Source organism: Dendrobates tinctorius, unplaced genomic scaffold (assembly GCF_039654945.1).
Source record: "Dendrobates tinctorius isolate UK_male_01 unplaced genomic scaffold, ASM3965494v1 ptg000084l, whole genome shotgun sequence".
NCBI classification, from domain to species: domain Eukaryota; kingdom Metazoa; phylum Chordata; class Amphibia; order Anura; family Dendrobatidae; genus Dendrobates; species Dendrobates tinctorius.
In genome coordinates this window covers 9,959,097-9,982,012 of record NW_027361752.1, presented here as the reverse complement: position 1 = coordinate 9,982,012, position 22,916 = coordinate 9,959,097, and the positions used below count along the sequence as shown (strand labels likewise).

The window sequence follows — 22,916 nt, the reverse complement described above, 5'->3', positions numbered from 1 at the left end:
TTCTCTGGTCGTACTCGTACACCATTGTTTTCTCTGGTCGTACTCGTACACCATTGTTTTCTATGGACGTACTCATACACCAATGTTTTCGATGGTCTTACTCGTGCACCATTGTTTTCTCTGGTCATACTCATACACCATTGTTTTCTCTAGTCGTACTCATACACCATTGTTTTCTATGGTCGTACTCATGCACCAATGTTTTCTATGGTCGTATTCGTGCACCATTGTTTTCTATGGTCGTACTCGTGCACCAATGTTTTCTATGGTCATACTTGTACACCAATGTTTTCTATGGTCGCACTCATACACCAATGTTTTCTATGGTCATACTCGTTCACCAATGTTTTCTATGGTCGTACTCATGCACCAATGTTTTCTATGGTCGTACTCATACACCATTGTTTTCTATGGACGTACTCATACACCAATGTTTTCTATGGTCGTACTCGTGCACCATTGTTTTCTATGGACGTACTCATACGCCAATGTTTTCTATGGTCGTACTCATACACCAATGTTTTCTATGGTCGTACTCGTGCACCATTGTTTTCTATGGACGTACTCATACACCAATGTTTTCTATGGTCGCACTCTTACACCAATGTTTTCTATGGTCATACTCGTTCACCAATGTTTTCTATGGTCGTACTCATACACCAATGTTTTCTATGGTCGTACTCATACACCAGTGTTTTCTATGGTCGTACTCATACACCAATGTTTTCTATGGTCGTACTCATACACCAATGTTTTCTATGGTCGTACTCATACACCATTGTTTTCTATGGACGTACTCATACACCAATGTTTTCTATGGTCGTACTCATACACCAATGTTTTCTATGGTCGTACTCATACACCAATGTTTTCTATGGTCGTACTCGTGCACCATTGTTTTCTATGGATGTACTCATACACCAATGTTTTCTATGGTCGTACTCGTGCACCATTGTTTTCTATGGTCGTGACTGTCACATAAACCGTTATGGTCGTAGACTTGTGTCACTGTTTGGGAATGCTCCTCGCTCAGTCTTTGTCTCGGTGCCTGTCAGTATATTTTATGATATGGGTTTGCTTTTAATAGTAACCAATAAAATGGCTGACGTTATTGTTACGTGGTTTGGGTGGTTCTATGATACAAAAAAGATGCTTTAGGAAAAAAACCCAATTTAGAGTCTGCTGCATAAAAAGCTTGGCGATACTGCACATCTAGGAGTTAGTGTGCATAGCGCTTCAGAGAGGAGCCACTACACGCCCTCAGGAACCTCCATGTGCACCCGCCAGGCTCCCACTAGGCCTCTACCTGACAGATCATCATCCGCCGCAGGAGCAGAGCACACAGCAGATGGTCGGCCGATATCTGCCGCTGTTGTCTGTGTGATCATCACATTAAGGCTGAGTGCAGACGGACTTTTTTGCCCTGCGGATTTTTCCGTGCAGAATGGAAGAAATCCGCAGGTCAAGTGACCTGGATTTTTCCTGCGGATTTCTTCCATTTTTACTGTGGTTTTCATGCGTTTTTTGTGCGGTTTTCCATTGCGGTTTTCCCCCTGCGGATTTGGTGACAGGGGAGATGGAAAACCGCACAAAAGAAGTGACATGCTGCGGATTTTGTACCGCGGGAAAACTGCGCAGAAAAATCTGCAGCGTCTGCACAGCGTTTTTTTTTTCATTGATTTCTATGCTACTGTACATCTCAATGCAGATATGCAGCGTGTCTGCACGGAAAAATCCGCTGCGGATCCGCTGGATATCCGCATCGTGTGCACACAGCAGTTTCCATGACAACGGCACGCCGCGGTCACATGACCCCATAACATGATGAGTCTGCAGTGACCGCTATACACAATCCAACAGCAGGAATCACGGGGAGCTGAGCCGCCGTCACCCCGGTCATGTGGCCAAAACTGGATGTGATTCCCCACAGTGACGCGAACGTGACGGCAAGGGCGGGGCTGTGTGCGATAATGATGGCGCACGTGGTGCGGTGGTGGGCGGGGCTTTGAAAAATCACGTGAGACGAGGGGGAGAGAAGCTGAGTAACCGGTTCCTGGTTGCAGAGTGAACGGGGAAGTGGAGCTCGAGCGGCAGACATGGCCTCCCTGTTCAAGAAGAAGACGGTGGACGGTGAGTGGCGTCATCATGCCCCACGGTGTGATCCTGCTGTCTGGCCCCTCACCTTACTGTGTGGCCCTATGACAGTTCCGCCTGCTCATCGGCCCTCGTACCTGTGGCACTTGTCCTGCGCTCTATAGGTGTCCGCCTTCCTGGGTGATGTCTGGGGGCATTGCTCTCACTGATCGCCCCACAGGCTGTGCACACAGTCCGCCGTACACAGCGTCACACAGCGCTCCCTGCCCCCCGGTATCATCCCCTGCACTGAACACCTGTCCGTCCTCGTCCTCCTGTGCCCTGCAGCGCCCTGTCACTGACCTCCCCATCCTGCCAGGCTGCGTCCCCAGCACAGATATCATTGTGTCTGCCCGGCTGCGCTGCAGTGTCTGTGTGCTGCATCGTGTGTGTGTGTGTGTGCTGCATCGTGTCTGTGTGTGTGTGTGTGCTGCATCGTGTGTGTGTGTGTGTGCTGCATCGTGTGTGTGTGCTGCATCGTGTGTGTGTGTGTGTGTGTGTGTGTGTGTGTGCTGCATCGTGTGTGTGTGTGTGTGCTGCATCGTGTGTGTGTGCTGCATCGTGTGTGTGTGTGTGTGTGTGTGTGTGTGTGTGTGTGTGTGCTGCATCGTGTGTGTGTGTGTGTGTGTGTGTGTGTGTGTGCTGCATCGTGTGTGTGTGTGTGCTGCATCGTGTCTGTGTGTGTGTGTGTGCTGCATCGTGTGTGTGTGTGTGCTGCATCGTGTCTGTGTGTGTGTGTGTGCTGCATCGTGTGTGTGTGTGTGCTGCATCGTGTCTGTGTGTGTGTGCTGCATCGTGTGTGTGTGTGTGTGCTGCATCGTGTCTGTGTGTGTGTGTGTGTGTGTGTGTTGCATCGTGTCTGTGTGTGTCTGTGTGTGTGCTGCATCGTGTCTGTGTGTGTGTGTGTGTGTGTGCTGCATCGTGTCTGTGTGTGTGTGCTGCATCGTGTGTGTGTGCTGCAGTGTGTGTGTGTGTGCTGCATCGTGTGTGTGTGCTGCAGTGTGTGTGTGTGTGCTGCAGTGTGTGTGTGCTGCAGTGTGTGTGTGCTGCAGTGTGTGTGTGTGCTGCAGTGTGTGTGTGTGCTGCAGTGTGTGTGTGTGCTGCAGTGTGTGTGTGTGCTGCAGTGTGTGTGTGTGTGTGTGCTGCAGTGTGTGTGTGTGTGTGCTGCAGTGTGTGTGTTGCAGTGTGTGTGTGTGTGCTGCAGTGTGTGTGTGTGTGTTGCAGTGTGTGTGTGTGTGTTGCAGTGTGTGTGTGTGTGCTGCAGTGTGTGTGTGTGTGTGTGCTGCAGTGTGTGTGTGTGTGTGTGTGCTGCAGTGTGTGTGTTGCAGTGTGTGTGTGTGTGTTGCAGTGTGTGTGTGTGTGTTGCAGTGTGTGTGTGTGTGTTGCAGTGTGTGTGTGTGTGCTGCAGTGTGTGTGTGTGTGTGTGCGTTGCAGTGTGTGTGTGTGCTGCAGTGTGTGTGTGTGCTGCAGTGTGTGTGTGTGCTGCAGTGTGTGTGTGTGTGTGTGTGTGCTGCAGTGTGTGTGTGTGTGTGTGTGTGTGTGCTGCAGTGTGTGTGTGCTGCAGTGTGTGTGTGTGTGTTGCAGTGTGTGTGTGTGCTGCAGTGTGTGTGCGTGTGTGTGCGCTGCAGTGTGTGTGTGCGCTGCAGTGTGTGTGTGCGCTGCAGTGTGTGTGTGCGCTGCAGTTTGTGTGTGTGCTGCAGTGTGTGTGTGTGTGTGCGCTGCAGTGTGTGTGTGTGTGTGTGTGCGCTGCAGTGTCTGTGTGCCGCAGCCACATCTCCCTCAGTATAATCTCTGTGGGGATTTTGGAGGGGACTCTGGATTGATGTACAGAAACTTTCTTTTCACTGTGATATTTGCGGTGTAATCTGCTTCCCTCCCTGTAGTTCCTGTCACAGACACATCAGGGTGGTCCGGGAGCTCCTGTCTGGGGTCCGGGGGATTTCTATCCCGGTTACGTATATATTGGGGGCGTCTTCATACGTTCTGATCTGTAGACGGACAGCTCTTGTATCATTGTGATAACTTCCTAGAGATGGAGCAGAGATTGCAGAAAAGCAGAGACTTCTGGCATCATGTGCTGTTGTTACATGGGGCTGCATGTGGTGATGTTATATGGAAATGTAGGGCTAACGGCTTTGATGTTACATGGGACTGCAGAACAACCTGCTATGGTGTTACAAGTGACTTTGGAGCTACCTTCAGTGGTGTGACCTAGGACTGCAGAGCTGCATGTAGTGGCATTACATGGGACTGCAGACCTAGCAGTGTTATATGTTATCTCATTGCATATATTCTGCAGCAGCGATGACATCAGTGTCCTCTTCAGCTCTGCTACATCAGGAACTGTGCACTTTGGCGTAGCTGCTGAGCTCTGCACCCTTTGTTTGCCTGCAGTATTTCTCCGGTTTGGATGAGGCATGTTCCTGTGTATATAGATAGATAGATAGAGCGTCTCCCCGGAAGTTCTTGTAACGATTGTTTCCCCACGTGATTCGGCGTATGACTCGGAGCCGACGTCACCAGCTCATCAGGTGACGGAAAGGGGCAGGGGCGGAAAAGTGACTCACAGGCGAGATGTGCCAGATGTAACAAAAGCGAATGAGCGGCAAGAACTATCGGAGGGAAGAACAATGTACAGATGTAGATCTATAACTGCGCCAGGAAGGATTGTACTCTAGATACTCATGTTTGAGTGTAGAACCGTAATCATCTGCTGTTGTATTAACATAAAATATAATTTTTTTTTTTTTTTCAAATATCGTTGAAAAAAAAATGCATTTATCAGTTGAATGCAGATCCTCCAAGGATTGTAATGAAATATGTGCCCCGTAATTAGAAGACAAGGAAAGAAATGTACAAAATCTAACCGATGGCTGAAGCCGGAGCACCAATCACCTGATCTACAGTAACGGCGGAGCGTTGTGGCCGCTCCCACATCACCGCTATACTGGATAGATGAGGATTAAAAGTAATTAAGACTTTTTTTTCCTGCAATCCCTTTCGCCTCTGGCCGGTTACCGGGACGAGCTCGCAGGCCGAGGATTTATCCTCCCTCCATATGAACGGGGGCTTGGAAAAACTGCCGGAGCAGCCCAGTCATATAGGGCTGGAAGAGATGTTTCTGTAAGGAACCTGCTGAGTACGAACATCACGCTGTCGTGAGCCATACTAATGGCCCTGGCCGGTGGCAGGAGACCCCTCTGGACGCGGCATCGGAGTCCTGCACTCCTGACATGGTTACTGACCGTCAGAAGGGGACAGATCGGTGCAGGAGCAGTGTTTCCGGGAGGATATTGTGTGTTTACTCTTTTATACATTCCCTTCATTGAATTGTAAATATTTGCGTTTCTCTCTTTTATGCTGGAAGCCAGTGACCTTCTGAGTACTTGCGGCCGTATACACTCTCTAGTCATATTATTTTTTTTATTACTGTAGATGAGACCCGGTGGAATCTCTATAACGGTCACTAGACTTTACCCAGGTAGACTTTTTTTTTATGAAGTTTTCAAAGACCAGATATATTCAAGAAAGCCATGCACAGTTGGCAACATATTATAACTCAGCTATTGTGTACCTACTTCTGTATCGCTGGTGTCCTGTTGTATAGGAGTGGAGTGATCTCATGATGAGCTATTTCTGTTTTTTCCATTGTCAGCTATGAACATCAGCAGCCCTAGTAATACACAGAGCAGTAATCTGCAGATTACTTTGTGCCTCCTGCAATGTGGTGATCACCTCCTGACAGGTATATACTGTATCTCTGTCTAATGTATTAGCTGACTGCTCCCTCTAGTGGAAAGTCTTCACACTGCAGTGAAATGTAATCCAGGCTGCGGCAGCAGAGAATGGGCTCCTGTGTTCCTACCTCACACTGCTGTTCTCCTCCTCGTGGAAAGCCTTACATGTACGTTCCTTTCTTCTAAAACACCTCTGTATTTATTACAGTGCCTCTAGTGTTGTTCTACCTTTCAATTATCTATAAACCAATGAGGAATTCCCCCCCCATGTACAATGGGAGACTGTCTGACCTGTCGTGCCGGTGACATGGTGGCAGGCTGACTTACTGTAGAGTTGTGTGTCCATGCAGCATCTCCAGAGAGGTGTGATGGATGGGGTCTCCGTGGTGTCTTACTACACGAAAGCTTGAAGCCCCCCTGGGGCCATGGACAAGTGTAAGAAGTTACTACTTTTGTAGTTTAAGAGAATAAATAGTAAATAGCAGATTACACTTTGCATTGAAATACATATTGTTTTAATAAAATAATATAGACAAAACCAGTAAGAGATTAAGAGAAGTTTCATGCACATAAATTAGCTTTATATCCAATACTGTCCTGAGACAAGCAGCTAGGTGCAAGCCGGTGCCCATTACATTCTGCTGTGCTGGCTCCGTATTGTATATTTCCTTTTTTTTTTTCTCTTAAGCCCCTCTTTTAGAAAAAAAAATCCACATACTAAGCACGGTCTCCTCTGGTGTCGCTAGATGCGTGAGTCTGTATGTCCTGCCCTCCCACTTTGGATTGGCTGCCGTTTTTGCTTATCTTGGGCACAGCCCTGCCACTCCGACCACATTCACAGATCATCCTGGCATCACTGAAGGAAGAACCATCACCAACCCCCCCATTACGACATGGCCGTGGGCATACTGGGGGCAAGAATCCAGATCTATTCCAGGTCATGGAGGATGAACTGCAAAGCGGAGCCTCGTGGATACACAAGGACGGTGGTGCATGGAGTCCTGGCCGTGCACCGGAAGACCAGCTCAAGTCTCTGTTTTTTTTGGAGACTTTACCATTGTACCTTTATTACAATGTGATGGATACAACGTCCTTTCTTCCCTCCGGTCGGTAGTGTGGGTAATGTATATCGTTCAGTAAGGGTATTAATCCTTTCTGAACATTGAAAATTCCATAATCTTGCCGCTTCGATCCCCAGGAATTGGCACTAAGTGAAGGAACAGGTTGTCATTTATGTTCTGGAGGGTGTGAAAACTTATTGAGAAGCAGAAAGTTTCTGGCATTTTTATTAATAAACTTTTTTTTTACGTTGACAGGGACTCGAACAAAATTATCTTTTTTTTTTTTTTTCCCCTGTGCTTTGTACCTGTGGGATTAGAGCAAGCTGGGAGTAGAAGGTGTAACCAGCTGGAGAACACGGCTCTGGCAAATCCTCTCAAGTGTTACCCCGAGCGCAGTGCCGGATTGTAAAGACGTCTCCTTTACAGCTGTGATTATTTCCCGCTTCCCTGGCCCTTTAAGGCTCTAAACGCCCTAATTAGGTGTAATGCGCCCCCTGAGCTATGTTTATTCTCTCCTTTCCCCCATCCGATCATCGGCGCTCTCATAACCAGAAGGCAGCGGCTGCTTTTTAAGCTGCTGGAGCAGAGACTCCATGTCCCTGGATCTTCCCCTATTAAATATTCATACGTGCAAGTCGTCCTGCAGCTCCGGCAGATTATTACAACCCTCACCAGGCATCGCCCATCTGACCCCGGCATGTCTAATGCAAACATTCATAAAGTCCTATTGTCTGCCGTGGTCACGGCAGAAGAATTAGGGGATCACCCGGAGAGTCGCCAGACATTTCTATGGGCCCTTTTATTTATGTCCAATGTCTTTTCTGTGTCTTCCAGACATAATAAAGGAGCAGAATAAGGAGCTAAGAGGCACTCAGAGGGCTATAACCCGAGACCGGGCAGCCTTGGAGAAGCAGGAGAAACAGCTGGTAAGTTAGCGCCGCTCGTGTCAGGGCGCACGGCGTCCTCTGTAACTGAATGTCTCATTACCAAGGTGGAAGATTAGAGAGCGGCTATATAGTATGTCCGCTAATAATAAGCCTGATAGGGCTGTGTCTGAGTGGGGGCAGAACATCAATATCTTGTTTTCTTAACATATGTGTTCATTAATCCAAATGCAACATCTGACAACTTTTGTATTTGCTTTTCATTGCTTTTCCTTAAAGCGATCGTCCCACAAAGTACATTTTAATCAATAGATCTTGGAATAATAATAATTTCCACAATTGGATGTGTTTAAGTAAAGTGTCCCAGGGCTGAGATAATCTTATAAATGTGCCCCTGCTGTGTCTGACTGTGCTGGGACATGGTCTAATCATACCACAGCTCCTGGGCAGGGGAGGAAGCAGAAGAGAGTATACAGACAGGACAGCACGGGATCACAGCTGATTCTTTTTGTAAATCGTTGCTTTAAAACGGACAGTAAAATGTTTTGCCTCACAAAAGGAATCATTTGCGATCCCGTGCTGCAATGTCTCTATAGTATGTTGCTTCCCTCTGGTCGGGCGATGTGGTATAATCAAACCATGTTCCTACCTATTCTGTGGACTCGGTAAGCCAAAGCTCTGACTCCTGGATTTCCCTGACTCAGACTCCACAGCACTGGTCACTACTGAGCATGTACATAAAGGGCAGCACAGATTCATCTCATCTATGACTCCACAGCACTGGTCACTACTGAGCGTGTACATAAAGTACAGCACAGATTCATCTCATCTATGACCCCACAGCACTGGTCACTACTGAGCATGTACATAAAGTGCAGCACAGATTCATCTCATCTATGACCCCACAGCACCGATCACTACTGAGCATGTACATAAAGTGCAGCACAGATTCATCTCATCTATGACCCCACAGCACCGATCACTACTGAGCATGTACATAAAGTGCAGCACAGATTCATCTCATCTATGACCCCACAGCCCTGGTCACTACTGAGCATGTACATAAAGTGCAGCACAGATTCATCTCATCTATGACACCACAGCACTGGTCACTACTGAGCATGTACATAAAGTGCAGCACAGATTCATCTCATCTATGACCCCACAGCCCTGGTCACTACTGAGCATGTGCATAAAGTGCAGCACAGATTCATCTCATCTATGACACCACAGCACTGGTCACTACTGAGCATGTACATAAAGTGCAGCACAGATTCATCTCATCTATGACCCCACAGCCCTGGTCACTACTGAGCATGTGCATAAAGTGCAGCACAGATTCATCTCATCTATGACACCACAGCACTGGTCACTACTGAGCATGTGCATAAAGTGCAGCACAGATTCATCTTAACTAAAAGCCCAGATCCTGAGATCAGGAGCAGAACAGACATTTATCAGACATTTCATAATTTTCTCAAATTATTATAAAAACCTTTACAGCACATCCTGCATTGTACTACTGTACCCAATTTTTTAGATATTTTTGGAGTCGGTCCATTTTGAGCGATTACACAGCAGGGGCTCATTCATAAGATTGTGGGTGTGTGCACACGTTGCGGATTCTGCTGCGTTTTGCAGTATCTTTACATTCAATGGAAAATAAACAGTGCACATGCTGCGGATTTTTCCTCGGATTTAGCCAAATCTGCGCGGAAAAATCCACAGCAGAATCTGCATCGTGGGCACACAGCCTTTCTCAGCACAGGAAGGTTTTGTTTTGTTTTTTTTTTAAACATCCAATTGTGGAATTTATTACATTTCAAAGATCTATTAATTAAAATGTACTTTGTTTGTGGGAAACCCCCTTTAAGTACGGTGTTTAGTGTTCTCCAGAGCTGTGTTCACAGTTCTGCTGGTTGTTTTTGTACAGGTGTGTTGGCAGGCGCACCCTCGAATGGGGTGAACTGCTTTAGACAACCATTGTCCTATTGAGTATATCAATATAATTAAATGGGTGTTCCTATCAAATCGGCCGATGGTGTATCCTCAGAATATTCCATCGCTTTAGGATTAGTACAGGTCGGATCAAGCTGGAGAAGAAGAGGCGACAGAGCTGATTCACTACTACGTTCCCTTCATTGTTTTTTGCCTGCACCCACGTCACTATGGCCGCCTAACTTTGTAGGGAACTACTCCACCCATCCTCCTTCACCTGAATTTCATTTTTATTTCCCAGGAAATGGAAATCAAGAAGATGGCCAAGACGGGTAACAAGGACGCCTGCAGAGTTCTAGCAAAACAGCTGGTACAGCTACGTAAGCAGAAAACCAGAACTTACGCCGTTAGTTCCAAAGTCACCTCCATGTCGACGCAGACCAAAGTCATGAGCTCACAGATGAAGATGGCGGGAGCAATGTCAACTACAGCAAAAGTAAGGAGAGTTATCTAACAGCCTTGAAATGAACTCTGCGCTTCATTGTTTCGCCTCCTCAGGGACGGCAGGTTTTACAGAACACAGTTATTAATTTTTTTTTTTTATTTTATTTTAGACCATGCAAGCCGTGAACAAGAAAATGGATCCACAGAAAACTCTGCAGACGATGCAAAATTTCCAAAAAGAAAACATGAAAATGGAAATGACGGAAGAAATGAGTAAGTGTCCAGGTTTCCATTCCAGCTTATTAATAATCAAGTTCCCAGTAGACTGCACCAAGTATTCTAGCATTTATCATAAATCCCAGCATGGAGGGCGGGAGGAGCGATCAGTCACCGCTCATTCCATGCAAGTTTTTTTTTTTTTTTCCTTTTTGGCTTCTCCTGAAGGGGGTTTTGTAAAATGCTTAATGGAGGAAGAATAAAGGGCATGTCCATCCTTTGAAGCAGTTCCTGATGGAACCTGCTGATAATTAAAGACTGTCCAATCAAAAGTCTTAAGGCCGGGGTCAGACTTGCAAGAAACTCGGACGAGCCTCACACGTCAATACCCGACACTGCCGCCGGCACTCGGATCGGAATGTCCAGCTGCATAGAAATAAATACAGCTGAAAGCTCCGATCCGGGTGTTGACGTCCGAGACTCGTCCGAGTTTCTCGCAAGTCTGACCCTGGCCTAAAGTTTCAACTACACATTAGATAATCGTGAACGCGCATTGTGAAAAACTTCAGTTTCACAATTACCTTGCTGTGTAAACAGGCCGCCGAGCAAAGCAAAAAATCATCGTTGCCAGCAATGAGTCGTCCTGTGTAAACGGGACTTGCGTTGCCGATAACTATGCGGTCTTTACGCTCGTAGGTGTCTAGTACAGATCGCTATGTCGAATAACTTGGTCTTCTGTATAAATAGGCCCTTAAAGGGAATCTGTCACCCCATATTTCGAGTATCAACTGCCGGCACCGCCATCAGGGGCTTATCTACAGCATTCTGTAATGCTGTAGATAAGCCCCCGATGTATCCTGAAAGATAAGAAAAATGAGTTAGATTATACTCACCCCCGGGGCGGTCCGGGTCCGGTTTTGGTCCGATGGGTGTTGCTGTCCGGTCTGGCGCCTCCCATCTTTTAACGGTGACGTCCTCTTCTTTGATGCCTGTCGTGGCTCCTGCACAGGCGCACTGCTCTGCCATCTCCCGGCACCTGCGCACTGTAGGACAGAGCAGTGCGCCTGCGCAGGAGCCACGACCATCGGACCAAAACTGGACCGCCCCTGGGTGAGTATAATATAACTCATTTTTCTTATTCAGGTTACATCGGGGGCTTATCTATAGCATTACAGAATATGTTCCAGAACTTCAGGCCTGCTTCAGTAAAGCAAAAAGTTAAAATGTTCCTCCTAAAACTTCCCAGAGTAAAGCTTTTTACCTTGAAAATCCTTCCCACCTCTCTCTCCTTCCTACCTCCAAAAACCACAAAACCTTTTCATAAACTAAAGTCAAGACTGAATAAACATGAGATTTTTCTATGCAGGTTTATTTTGATCAGAAGTGGATTCATTCACAATATAAGGCTGTGCTCCCACCACCATAAGGATTTGGGGAGTTGTTCATGTAGCATTTTGTCCTCATCATCTCTGATCCAATTATCTAATTTAGGTTACTTGTTTATGTATTTTTTGTTGTTTGTTGCGTTTTTTTTCATGCGTCATCAAGTTTGTGACTCTCCTTTTTTGCATGCCACGGTTTAAATACACCTAGTCCTGCAGTGATAACCTCCTGCTGATAAAACACTTATTGTATTGAAACGAAAGTAAGCTGCTGAACAACTCACACACCCCTGTTATCGGTTGCACTACCCTCACATCGTGCTGCTGACAGATTCCCTTTAATAACATTAGGCTTACTCGGACCCTATCCTTTCTATAGAAGCTGTCTTCACTTATAATTTGAGCCTGCTTAATTCTGGGCAGAGGTCATTGTGAGGGCAGGAGGTGAGCTGTGACATTACCAGTTGTGAATGCTTAATCCAGTGTTACCCATCTGTGATGATAATGAGGCTACTGGAAAGGCATCGGTACAGAACGGGAAGGATGAAATTAATGTTAGGCTTAGTGACCAGTGTCAATATTTGATAATTGCACAATTTTAGTTATATAGAGATTTTAGTTTTTTTCACTTTCCATATCACCATTTCTCTATATATATTTATATACTAAAGAGCGAAATAGTGATGATAAAGAAACAAAATTAAAAATAACCCCTTTGGGACTTTTTGACGTACCTATACTTCATGGTCAGGTAGGGGTTCCCGAGCTTTAACTTAGGCTACGTTCACACGTTGCGGTTTTTTCGCGGCGGTTTTAAACGTGCGATTTTTGCCACGAAAAATAAGCATCCCATGCAATCCTATGGGATTCCGCAATGCTGTGCTAATGCTGCATTTTTTTTCCGCGGCGGAATCGCTTCGCGGTAAAAAACGCAGCATGCTCATTAATTTAGTGGAATCGCGGCGATCCCGCACCCATGGGATTGCATTGTGCCGCTTACCTCCTGCATGTGGCTGTGCACACCATGCGAAAAGTAAGCGGAACATTTGCGGATGGTACCCACGGTCCGGAGGAGACTGTCCTCCGGGCTGTGGGTACCATATCCCTATAAAAAATAGAATTAAAATAAAAAATATTGTTATTTTCACCTTCCGGCGTCCCGCGCAGCCTTCCCGCCTCTCTCCACGCTCCCAGTTATCTAAAAGCCAAAATCAGGACATTTCTTAACTTTCTCAAATTCTTTTGACAGTTTACAGTACATCCTGCATTGTACTACTGCACCCAATTTATTATATATTTTAGGAATCGGCCCATTTTATTCAGACTCCGCCAAAATAGACACGAACTCCACAGTCCTGGCAAAAACTATTCTTTTTTTTCTATAAAATAGTTTATATTGTATAAAAGATGCTATACATAAAAAAATTATATTAATGTGGTATCGCTGTAATTATACTGACCCACAAAAATAAAGCTGTCTTATCATGTTTATAACATGGTGAGCAGCATAAACCTCTCTAAAAAAAAAAAAATTGCATTAAGGCTCGGTGCTGACTTATCCTGTGCTCTACGCTGAGCGCTTTCACTGGGGTTTCCGTGTAAATCTCTGAAATATGTGATTCAGATGGAACACCCGGCGGAAGATTCCCTATAATGAGGCAGATGGAGGCACTGTGAATCTAGTGGTGTCCATCTCTCTAGGCGAGCGTGAAAGTGTAGTCCGTCACAGTTTTGTGCACTTCTGAAAAGAACAATACTGAACAGAGGGAGTCCAGAGTAACTGCTGCCTCATTATAGTGAATGGATCCCTCGGGGGTTTCATCTGAATCACATCACTCTGAGATTTAGATTGAAACCCTAAAGTAAGTGGTCAGCATTGGGCTCCAGATAAATGTGATCCCAAACGTTATGTGAAATGTTCCCAATAAAAGCTTCAACTCAGTTCACAAAAAAAGCAAGCCCTGGCTCAGGTCTGTCATCTGTTAACAGAAATATAGGGGCGTCCACGTTACTGGTAGCACAAAGGCTCTGGAAAAGTGAAATAACTCCTTTCCCTCCAAATAAATCATCAAATTTTGCACTCCTAAATTCAAATGCCCCTTAGCGCTCTAAAATGAAAACCTAAAATTTGTGAATAATCGTTGCTGGTGGGCATAGCACTTTCATGTTTGCAAGCTATAGCTCTGCAGAGTGCAGCTTTATTGGTTGGTTGTCTATTGAGATGGCTGCACTTATTAAGCATCTGGACACACCTGTCTTCTGTTTGAAAGTGGCGGTCAGTCTTCTGTTGTTTCTAAAGTACAATATGTCCTCACAAATGATCCTTGAATGACGAGGTTATGTTGAAGCGTTCCAGAGTTATTGCCACATAAAGTGACACTGGTCAGAATTGAAAATCCTGTCCTGGTCAGGGAGGTGAAATCGGGCAGGGGGTGAAGGGACAACATAGAAACCTGGCTTACACCGTAGATGGTTTTCTGATGACCCCTTACCTGTATTGTCCGTAGTGAAGTATAAGTAGCAGTATATATTCTGTATGTCTGATGGGCTTTTCTCTCACGCCATGTTAGGGGTCAGGCATATAGACGGTCACTTTTCCCCTTGCAGGTTCTTTTACAATTAGTTTTTTCCTTTTTCTAATCCATTTTAAATCCCCAGCTAATGACTGTGTGCAGTGGGCCTCCCAGAGCACTCTGACACTCTCTTGTATCCCTTCCAGTAAACGACACTCTGGATGACATCTTTGATGCCTCTGAAGACGAGGAGGAAAGCCAGGATATTGTGAACCAGGTGTTGGATGAGATTGGAATTGAAATCTCAGGAAAGGTAATGGACTAAGTGCAATAACGGTCAGATCAGTGACACATTGCTGAACGTTCCCGCGCGGGGATTGACATGAGGCGCGGATCTTAATCTGCAGCCTGTCAATGCTCTGTGCGGAATTCGGCACAAATTTCAATGTTTGCAATATTCTGCCGTAAATTTGAACCAAAATCTGTGTGTAGTACATGTGGATTTTGTGGCAGATACTGTATGGGAAAAATCTGCACAGAATAAGTAAAGTGTGAACTTACCCTCAGAACGTTTTAGGCTGCGTGCACACGCAGCGAATTCTCCTGCAGATTTTTCCGCGAAGATTTGCAGGTAAAGTGACCTGCGGTTTTCCTGCGGATTGGCCAGCGGTTTTCTCCTGCGGTTTGACACCTGGACAATGGAATAGGTGGCAAACCGCAGCGGAATCCGCAGAAAGAATTGACATGCTGCGGATTTGAAACCACAGCTTTTCCGCACGGAAAAATCCGCAGCATGTGCACTGCGGATTTGAAATCCCATAGGATAACAATAAACTGTACACAGAATCTGCAGCGTGTGCACAGACGCTTAGTGTTTGGAGTGAAATCTGTACTTCAGCTGAAAAACTATAACAGACAGGATTACTCTATGCATAATGCCTCAGTAAATATTTACAGTCATATGTAAAAGTTTGGGCACCCCTATTAATGTTAATCTTTTTTCTTTATAACAATTTTGTTTTTTGCAACAGCTATTTCAGTTTCATATATCTAATAACTGATGGACTCAGTTATATTTCTGGATTCAAATGAGGTTTATTGTACTAACAGAAAATGTGCAATCTGCATTTAAACAAAATTTGACCGGTGCAAAAGTATGGGCACCCTTATCATTTTCTTGATTTGAACACTCCTAACTACTTTTTACTGACTTCCTGAAGCACTAAATTGGTTTTGTAACCTCATTGAGCTTTGAACTTCATAGCCAGGTGTATCAAATCATGAGAAAAGGTATTTAAAGTGGCCACTTGCAAGTAGTTCTCCTATTTGATTCTCCTATGAAGAGTGGCATCATGGGCTCCTCAAAACAACTCTCAAATGATCTGAAAACAAAGATTATTCAACATAGCTTTTCAGGGGAAGGATACAAAAAGTTGTCTCAGAGATTTAACCTGTCAGTTTCCACTGTGAGGAACATAGTAAGGAAATGGAAGAACACAGGTACAGTTCTTGTTAAGCCCAGAAGTGGCAGGCCAAGAAAAATATCAGAAAGGCAGAGAAGAAGAATGGTGAGAACAGTCAAGGACAATCCACAGACTACCTCCAAAGACCTGCAGCATCATCTTGCTGCAGATGGTGTCACTGTGCATCGGTCAACAATACAGCGCATGCATAACGCCTTTTTGTATGACCAAACAACTCAATCTTTGTTTCATCAGTCCACAGGACCTTCTTCCAAAATGTATCTGGCTTGTCCAAATGTGCTTTTGCATACCTCAGGCGACTCTGTTTGTGGCGTGCTTGCAGAAACGGCTTATTTCGCATCACTCTCCCATACAGCTTCTCCTTGTGCAAAGTGCGCTGTATTGTGACCTTTGCACAGTGACACCATCTGCAGCAAGATGATGCTGCAGGTCTTTGGAGGTGGTCTGTGGATTGTCCTTGACTGTTCTCACCATTCTTCTTCTCTGCCTTTCTGATATTTTTCTTGGCCTGCCACTTCTGGGCTTAACAAGAACTGTACCTGTGTTCTTCCATTTCCTTACTATGTTCCTCACAGTGGAAACTGACAGGTTAAATCTCTGAGACAACTTTTTGTATCCTTCCCCTGAAAAGCTATGTTGAATAATCTTTGTTTTCAGATCATTTGAGAGTTGTTTTGAGGAGCCCATGATGCCACTCTTCATAGGAGAATCAAATAGGAGAACTACTTGCAAGTGGCCACTTTAAATACCTTTTCTCATGATTTGATACACCTGGCTATGAAGTTCAAAGCTCAATGAGGTTACAAAACCAATTTAGTGCTTCAGGAAGTCAGTAAAAAGTAGTTAGGAGTGTTCAAATCAAGAAAATGATAAGGGTGCCCATACTTTTGCACCGGTCAAATTTTGTTTAAATGCAGATTGCACATTTTCTGTTAGTACAATAAACCTCATTTGAATCCAGAAATATAACTGAGTCCATCAGTTATTAGATATATGAAACTGAAATAGCTGTTGCAAAAACCAAAATTGTTATAAAGAAAAAAGGTTAACATTAATAGGGGTGCCCAAACTTTTACATATGACTGTATATTCCCACTGTAATTGCATGCTACAGTAACTGTTCTCTATACACTGCATCATACATTCCTCTGTTACTCTTCCTGGAAATATATGAATAACAACCATTCTTCTCTGCCAACGTGATGTGGTGTGTCCCAACATACTGACACTGTCCAACCAGTGTCTGCTCGGCTCGTTTTGGGCAAAGAATATATTCATATAACTCTCTGATTCCATAACCCTGGAACAGGAATATAGTAGGAGAGCAAATAAACGTAAAATAGGGTCTCACACGGCACCTGATTTTATTAGAAAGCAGGATATACTAACATGACGTAGGTGAAAACGCTTGTTTTTAGGTAATCAGCCGATCCGCAGGCTGCCAGACCAGTGGCAGAACGAGAAGGAAGAATTGGTGGTTTTCTGCGCTGCTGAAGAAGTGAAGAACATTCGGTGCCAAGTGATCTAGTCTCTCGCTTCTTTCTCGGGAAACAATCGAGCTTTTGGAGCCTTTTTTGTGAGATCCGTTCATTTAAACCTGTCTTCCCTGTCAGTGTGTCCACGTGGTTGTTTCCTGATGAAGAAGTGAGATGTGTGGTGAAACGTGTCGAATAAAAACCACATTTATACATCTCGTCGTGGAAAGCTCCACCAATCTTTTCCGTCTTGTTCTGCCATTTGCCTGGAACAGGAATGAAATGTCGGTCCTATCACCAATGATGCGGTGTACCATGAGAATACTCTGGGGTTCCCTTTATTGTACATCTGGGAGGATCACCGCATCGGACTCTTCCCACCCTTCTGTTTGCGCGTACACACTCGGATTATGGAGGTATTCTGCGGTATTGCTTGTAAGTAAGAATATGCAATGTCTGGACCCTCCATACATTGAATGCCATTGATGCTTCAAGAAGCCGCCGTTCAGAAGGAACATTCTGCTCCTACTTAGTTCTCGGAAACATTTCTTCTCCTCTAACCTTCTCGTTATTATTGTTTTAGATGGCTAAAGCACCTTCAGCGGCCAAAGGCCTACCCTCCGCGTCCTCCGCTAAATCCACCACCATCTCGGATGAAGAGATTGAGCGGCAGCTGAAGGCTCTGGGCGTAGATTAACGGCCCGATCGTAGGAAGTTTCCCTGCTACATGTGGACTTGTATCTTGTTTCTAATGGATCAGTCTAAACCGGGATTTATTTTTGAGGACTGGAGAACAAGGGTGTCTTTCATTTGCTAACAGACGCTAAATGGCCTTGTATAATAGTAGTACCTGTACATAGACATTAACCCTTACAGTCTGTACAAATTCCCCTCTGTGTCAGGAGACGCGGACGTCCTGAAGCTGCCGTTTACGATTTTGTAAAGTCGCTCCTACTTTTATTACTCTAGATCTATTCCTTTCCATCGCCATGTGCATGGTGCCAGATTCCTCCCCTGCATGCTTACAATCCAGTGGTCATATCGGGGTCTTCTATTACGTATCCTTTATTCCTATAATGTTACCTGTTATCTCCATTTCTGCACCTTAATCAGGACTGGCTGTACAGAAAGCTCCAGTGTTACACTACAGTTATCTGGCACATGATGGTCCACAATTTCCCCATACTGGCACAGTGGTTACGTATTGGGATTGTCCTAAGCCAGAGGTTTATCAACCAGCAAATGATCGGATGTGAGGTCAATAGTCGCAGGTTTTCATATCTGTACATTAGGTTATATGCAGATGAAAGCTAATCACTGGCAGTTTACAGTGAGCGACAGGCAACAGCCGCACAATGCCTTAAAGGGGTTGTCCAGTGAAAAAGGTGGATACTTGGATAGGTGATAACTTGCTGACTGGTGGGGTGGGGGAGATTCGATCACTGGAACCTGCATCAATTGTCAGAATGGGTAGTTTTTATCTATGATTGAACATTTTAATCACGGTACAATGCCCCAGAGCCACTTCATTCATTCTCTATGGGGCTGTCAGAAAAAGCCTAGTGTAGTGCTCTGCAGAAGCGCAAATCGACCATGCGCTCTGCCACTCCATACGAACAGAATCCTGCTCTACGTGTCGGTCCCAGTGGTTGGGCCCTCACCGATCAACACGTTATAACTGGATAGGTGGCAATGTGTTTTCACTGGACAGTGCGGCTCCGCACTATGGCGCTGTAGGCACACAGTGCGCTGCCATATGGTACCTGTGAATGTGCTGTATTATGGAGATTTTCTCCTCTAAGAGCAATGCTTGTTGAGGTGATTATCTCAGTACTACTTCATGAGAAGTATATGAAGATGTCATAGACAGAAGCCTATGGATGCCGTATTTCACCTCCGTACAATACGAGCTTCAGAAACTATTTCTCCTTCCTATATATTTGATTTGCCTTTTTTCTTGCAGCCCGCTCTTAAGTTTTGGGAAGTTGGAATCTATGGTTTTATTGCATTTTCATGTACCTTCCACCTCTGATTTTGTGCCTTTGTAAATTAAAGCCTTTTCATAACCATCAATTTCTCTCTGCAAAGTGATTGTGAGGAAGAACTGTGTGCAGCCCTGGTGTATACAGGGATGAAAGCTTATATGTAAGAATTACAAGTGGTTACATGAGTAAACAGCTCCATGCAAAACACAGTGGCTTGCAAAAGTAGTCAACCCCTTGGCTTTTTACTTATTGTTACATTACAATCTGTTTCAATTTTTGTAATCAATTTGTGTGTGATGCATCAGCACTAAATAGTCTAAGTTGATAAAGTGAGAAAGATGTAGGCATAAGCTAAATTCATGTGATCAAATAACTAGCAAGCAGTTGCCTTCTTAAGTCACATGCTTAGTGAAAAGAAGTCCACCTATGGGCTATACAAGTGTCACATTGTCAGTATATACACTTTACCAGAGGCTGTAAGACCATTAAACAAGAGGCACCACTAACCAAACACCTAAACGAAGACCAAGGAGATCTCCAAACAAGTCAGGGATAAAGTAGTCGAGAAGTTTAAGTCAGGGTTGGGTTGTAAAGTACCACAACAAACCTGCTAAGAGAGGGCCTCCCACCAAAACTCTCAGCTTGAGCACGGAGGGCTTTAATCAGAGAGGCAGCACAGAGACCAAAGGTAAACCTGAAGGAGCTGCAGAGACTGGAGTATCTGTTCATACTGTTAGAATATGCTCCGTTTGTGACTATCCGCCATTTTCTTGTAGTGTTCCGGCTGCTGGTCTTTTTCCCCTGGTGCTGAGTTTGCCTGTGGTCAGGTGATGGTATCACCCTTTAGGCCTGTTTCACACTTCCGTTTTTGTGTCCGCCAAACGGATCCGTTTCCGTTTTTTTGACGGAAACGGATGCAAACGGATCCGTTTTAAAAAAACGGATCCGTTTTTTGACGGATCCGCGGTAACCGCTATGGGACAAAAACGGATCCTGCAAAAAAATGGCGGATCCGTTTTTTTACGGAAACCAACGGATTTTGACGGATATGAAAAAACGGAAGTGTGAAACAGGCCTTATTAGCTTGCACCTGTCTCCCATTCCTTGCTGGCCAACAGTGTTAATTCACTTGAAGTCTGGCCTGGAGCCTTGCTTTGCTTTGTGTGTTTTAATTCGTGCAGTTATGGGACCTCTGGTTTTGCTAGTCATAGTTGCTGTTTTCAGTTTGTTTAGCCTTCTTTGTGTTTTCTGTTAGGAGGTGACCCGTTTTTGTACCCAGCCCTTATATCTTTCAGGGACCCCCTTCCCCCTATCTATAGGTCTTCGCTTGAGATTAGCCTAGGATCGTCGGTGGGTCTATTCACAATGGGACGCCCACTCTATCGTAGGGCATCAGCCTAGCCGCAGTGCAGGGTCGGTTTTCCCCCTCCTACCCTAGTCCTGTGCTGCAGAACCGTAACACCTACAACCACAATAAGTATACTCCATTAAGGAGAACTTAAAGAAAGAGTGGGGGAAAGAAAAGCCTGTACTTACAATTTTTGTGTGTAAGGCTCATTTTGAGTTTGCCAAAAGACTTGGCAGACGCCCCAAATGTATGCAGGAAGGTGCTCTGGTCAGATGAGACCAAAATTGAACTTTCTAGTCACCATGGTAAACTCTGTTTCTGGTGCCAAACCAACACAGCTCATAACCCCAAGAAAACAATCCCCACAGTGAAACGTGGTGGCAGCATCATGCTGTGGGGATTTTTTTGGGCAGCAGGGACAGGGAAGATGGATGGTGCGAAATACAGATATATTTGAGCAAAACCTGTTTCAGTCTGTCAGAACTGAATCCAATTGAGAATCTGTGGTCAGGCTTGAAGATTGCTGTGGTCACCAGAGGAAACCAACTACCTTGAAGGAGCTGATGCCTTTTAGCTTTGAGGAATGCAAAAATATCCCAATGGCAAGATGTGGAAAGCTCATAGAGACTTCTCCAAAGCGACTTGCAGCTGTAATTGCAGCAAAAGGAGACTCTACAAAGTACTGACTTTAGGGGGATGAATAGTTATGCACGCTGACGTTTTCAGTTATGTTCTATTTGTTGCTTGGTTTTCTGTTTATTGTGAAGCAAATGTTCACAGCTGTAGGCATGTTCTTCATATGAACTAATGCAAACACTCAAAAGAAATAAATTCCAGATTGTGAAGTAACGAAACACGAAAACAGAGCGTCTTGGGGGTTATTCCCCTACTAGTAATGAATGTAAATATCTTCTATGCTTATAATAGGGCAGAAAACTAAGTACAAGGTTGGTGGGCGGTCATAACTTTATTAGTTAACCATCCGTATGATCTCGGTGGGGATGCCACACCTGGCACCACCACAGATCAGCTGCTCTTTGTACCAGCGACCGCTGGGTGCAGGGCAGCTCTCTTACATTCTGCTGTGGTCCACACAACTCCTTTTTAAGTCCCATATAATAAATTTGATATTTCAAAATGCTAATTAAAGAGTTGCAGCATAGGAAAACATGTAATCTTTCAAAACTTTGCAAAAAGATTTTTGAAAATCCCTCAACTCCCCTGATGGTAACAAAAGCATTAAAATGATATATATGTGTAAACCTTTTTAAATTCCTCTTCTCCTGTGCTCCCTGCTGGTCTTCATTTACTTCCCCACACCAATAATGTGCTGTCAAACAGTCACTGATGCCTGGAGGTGAGGTACTCCATGAGTCCTGACCCTTAAAGTGGTCCGGCCTTCAACTACGTCTCTCTTCTGACTGTAGACTTGTGTGTCCTCACATAGCGCACACTGCAAGGATTCTCCGGTGCTGGGAGCTGCATACCCGTGTTCGCAAGTATGCGGCTTGCATACATTCAGTCACTTGTCATCTAGTCAGAATGTGGCCAGATGTATGCAAATCTCATACTTGCGGTCAGATGACTGCCCATTCCCGGAGAATCCTCACAGCGTCCAGTGTTTGCGATGTGAAGATTTACAAGTCTTCAGTCACACAAAGTGACTGCAGACTTGGAGCCTAAAGTCAAACAACCACTTTAAAAAAGTTCCTTTATGAAATGCAATCTGAAGAAAATTACAACTCCTTGAAGGTCTGCAGCTGTTATTGATTATATAATCAATTATTTTTAATACAAAATTGAATTAAATGAACTGCTTTAATTTTTTTTTTATTATTGATTTATACTTTATACACTGGTGGCTGCTATTTTCATTTGGGGTTGTATCTCTCTGAGAAGGACAGTTACACACCTCACTTAGGCTAGTTTCATACTAGCGTTTTTTTGCGCTGCGTTGCGTGCGCAGTGCAAATGCATACAAAAAACGCATCAAGCGTTTTGCATGCGTTTGCTTATTTTTTGCGCATGCTATTTAACCAGTTTGTAGTAAAAAATGCATGCTATTTTAAACGCTGACATGCGCATGTCCATGCGCACGTCAGTATTACCATAGACTGCAATGTGTTTTTTTGCTCATTTCGTGCGCATACGTTTTTTTGTGACAGGTCGGACGGACCAAAAATGCAACAGGTTGCATCTGACGCGTCTGGGCGCACACTACAAAAAAATGCATGCGCATACAAACGCATGACCATGCGCACCCATGTGAAACATAGGGGCGCATGTGCGCGCATGATGCGCTGTACATAAAAACGC

At 44.8% G+C, this 22,916-nt stretch overlaps 1 protein-coding gene across 1 annotated transcript; it reads left to right on the top strand.

Annotated features, from left to right (window-relative positions):
• Positions 1-1,965: 1,965 nt before the first annotated feature.
• On the top strand, positions 1,966-19,340 carry CHMP2B (charged multivesicular body protein 2B). Its single transcript, XM_073584440.1, has 6 exons — positions 1,966-2,130; positions 7,766-7,857; positions 10,055-10,249; positions 10,368-10,470; positions 14,515-14,621; positions 17,851-19,340. The coding sequence occupies exons 1-6, from the start codon at positions 2,097-2,099 to the stop codon at positions 17,962-17,964; spliced, it is 645 nt and encodes a 214-aa protein (XP_073440541.1). The 5' UTR covers positions 1,966-2,096; the 3' UTR covers positions 17,965-19,340.
• The last annotated feature ends 3,576 nt before the right edge of the window (positions 19,341-22,916 follow it).

Coding starts and splice junctions, on each gene's coding strand:
- CHMP2B (XM_073584440.1), top strand. CDS start 2,097: ATGGCCTCCCTGTTCAAGAAGAAGACGGTGGACG. Junction 7,858..10,054: donor AGAAGCAGGAGAAACAGCTG/GTAAGTTAGCGC, acceptor TTTATTTCCCAG/GAAATGGAAATCAAGAAGAT. Junction 10,250..10,367: donor CAATGTCAACTACAGCAAAA/GTAAGGAGAGTT, acceptor ATTTTATTTTAG/ACCATGCAAGCCGTGAACAA.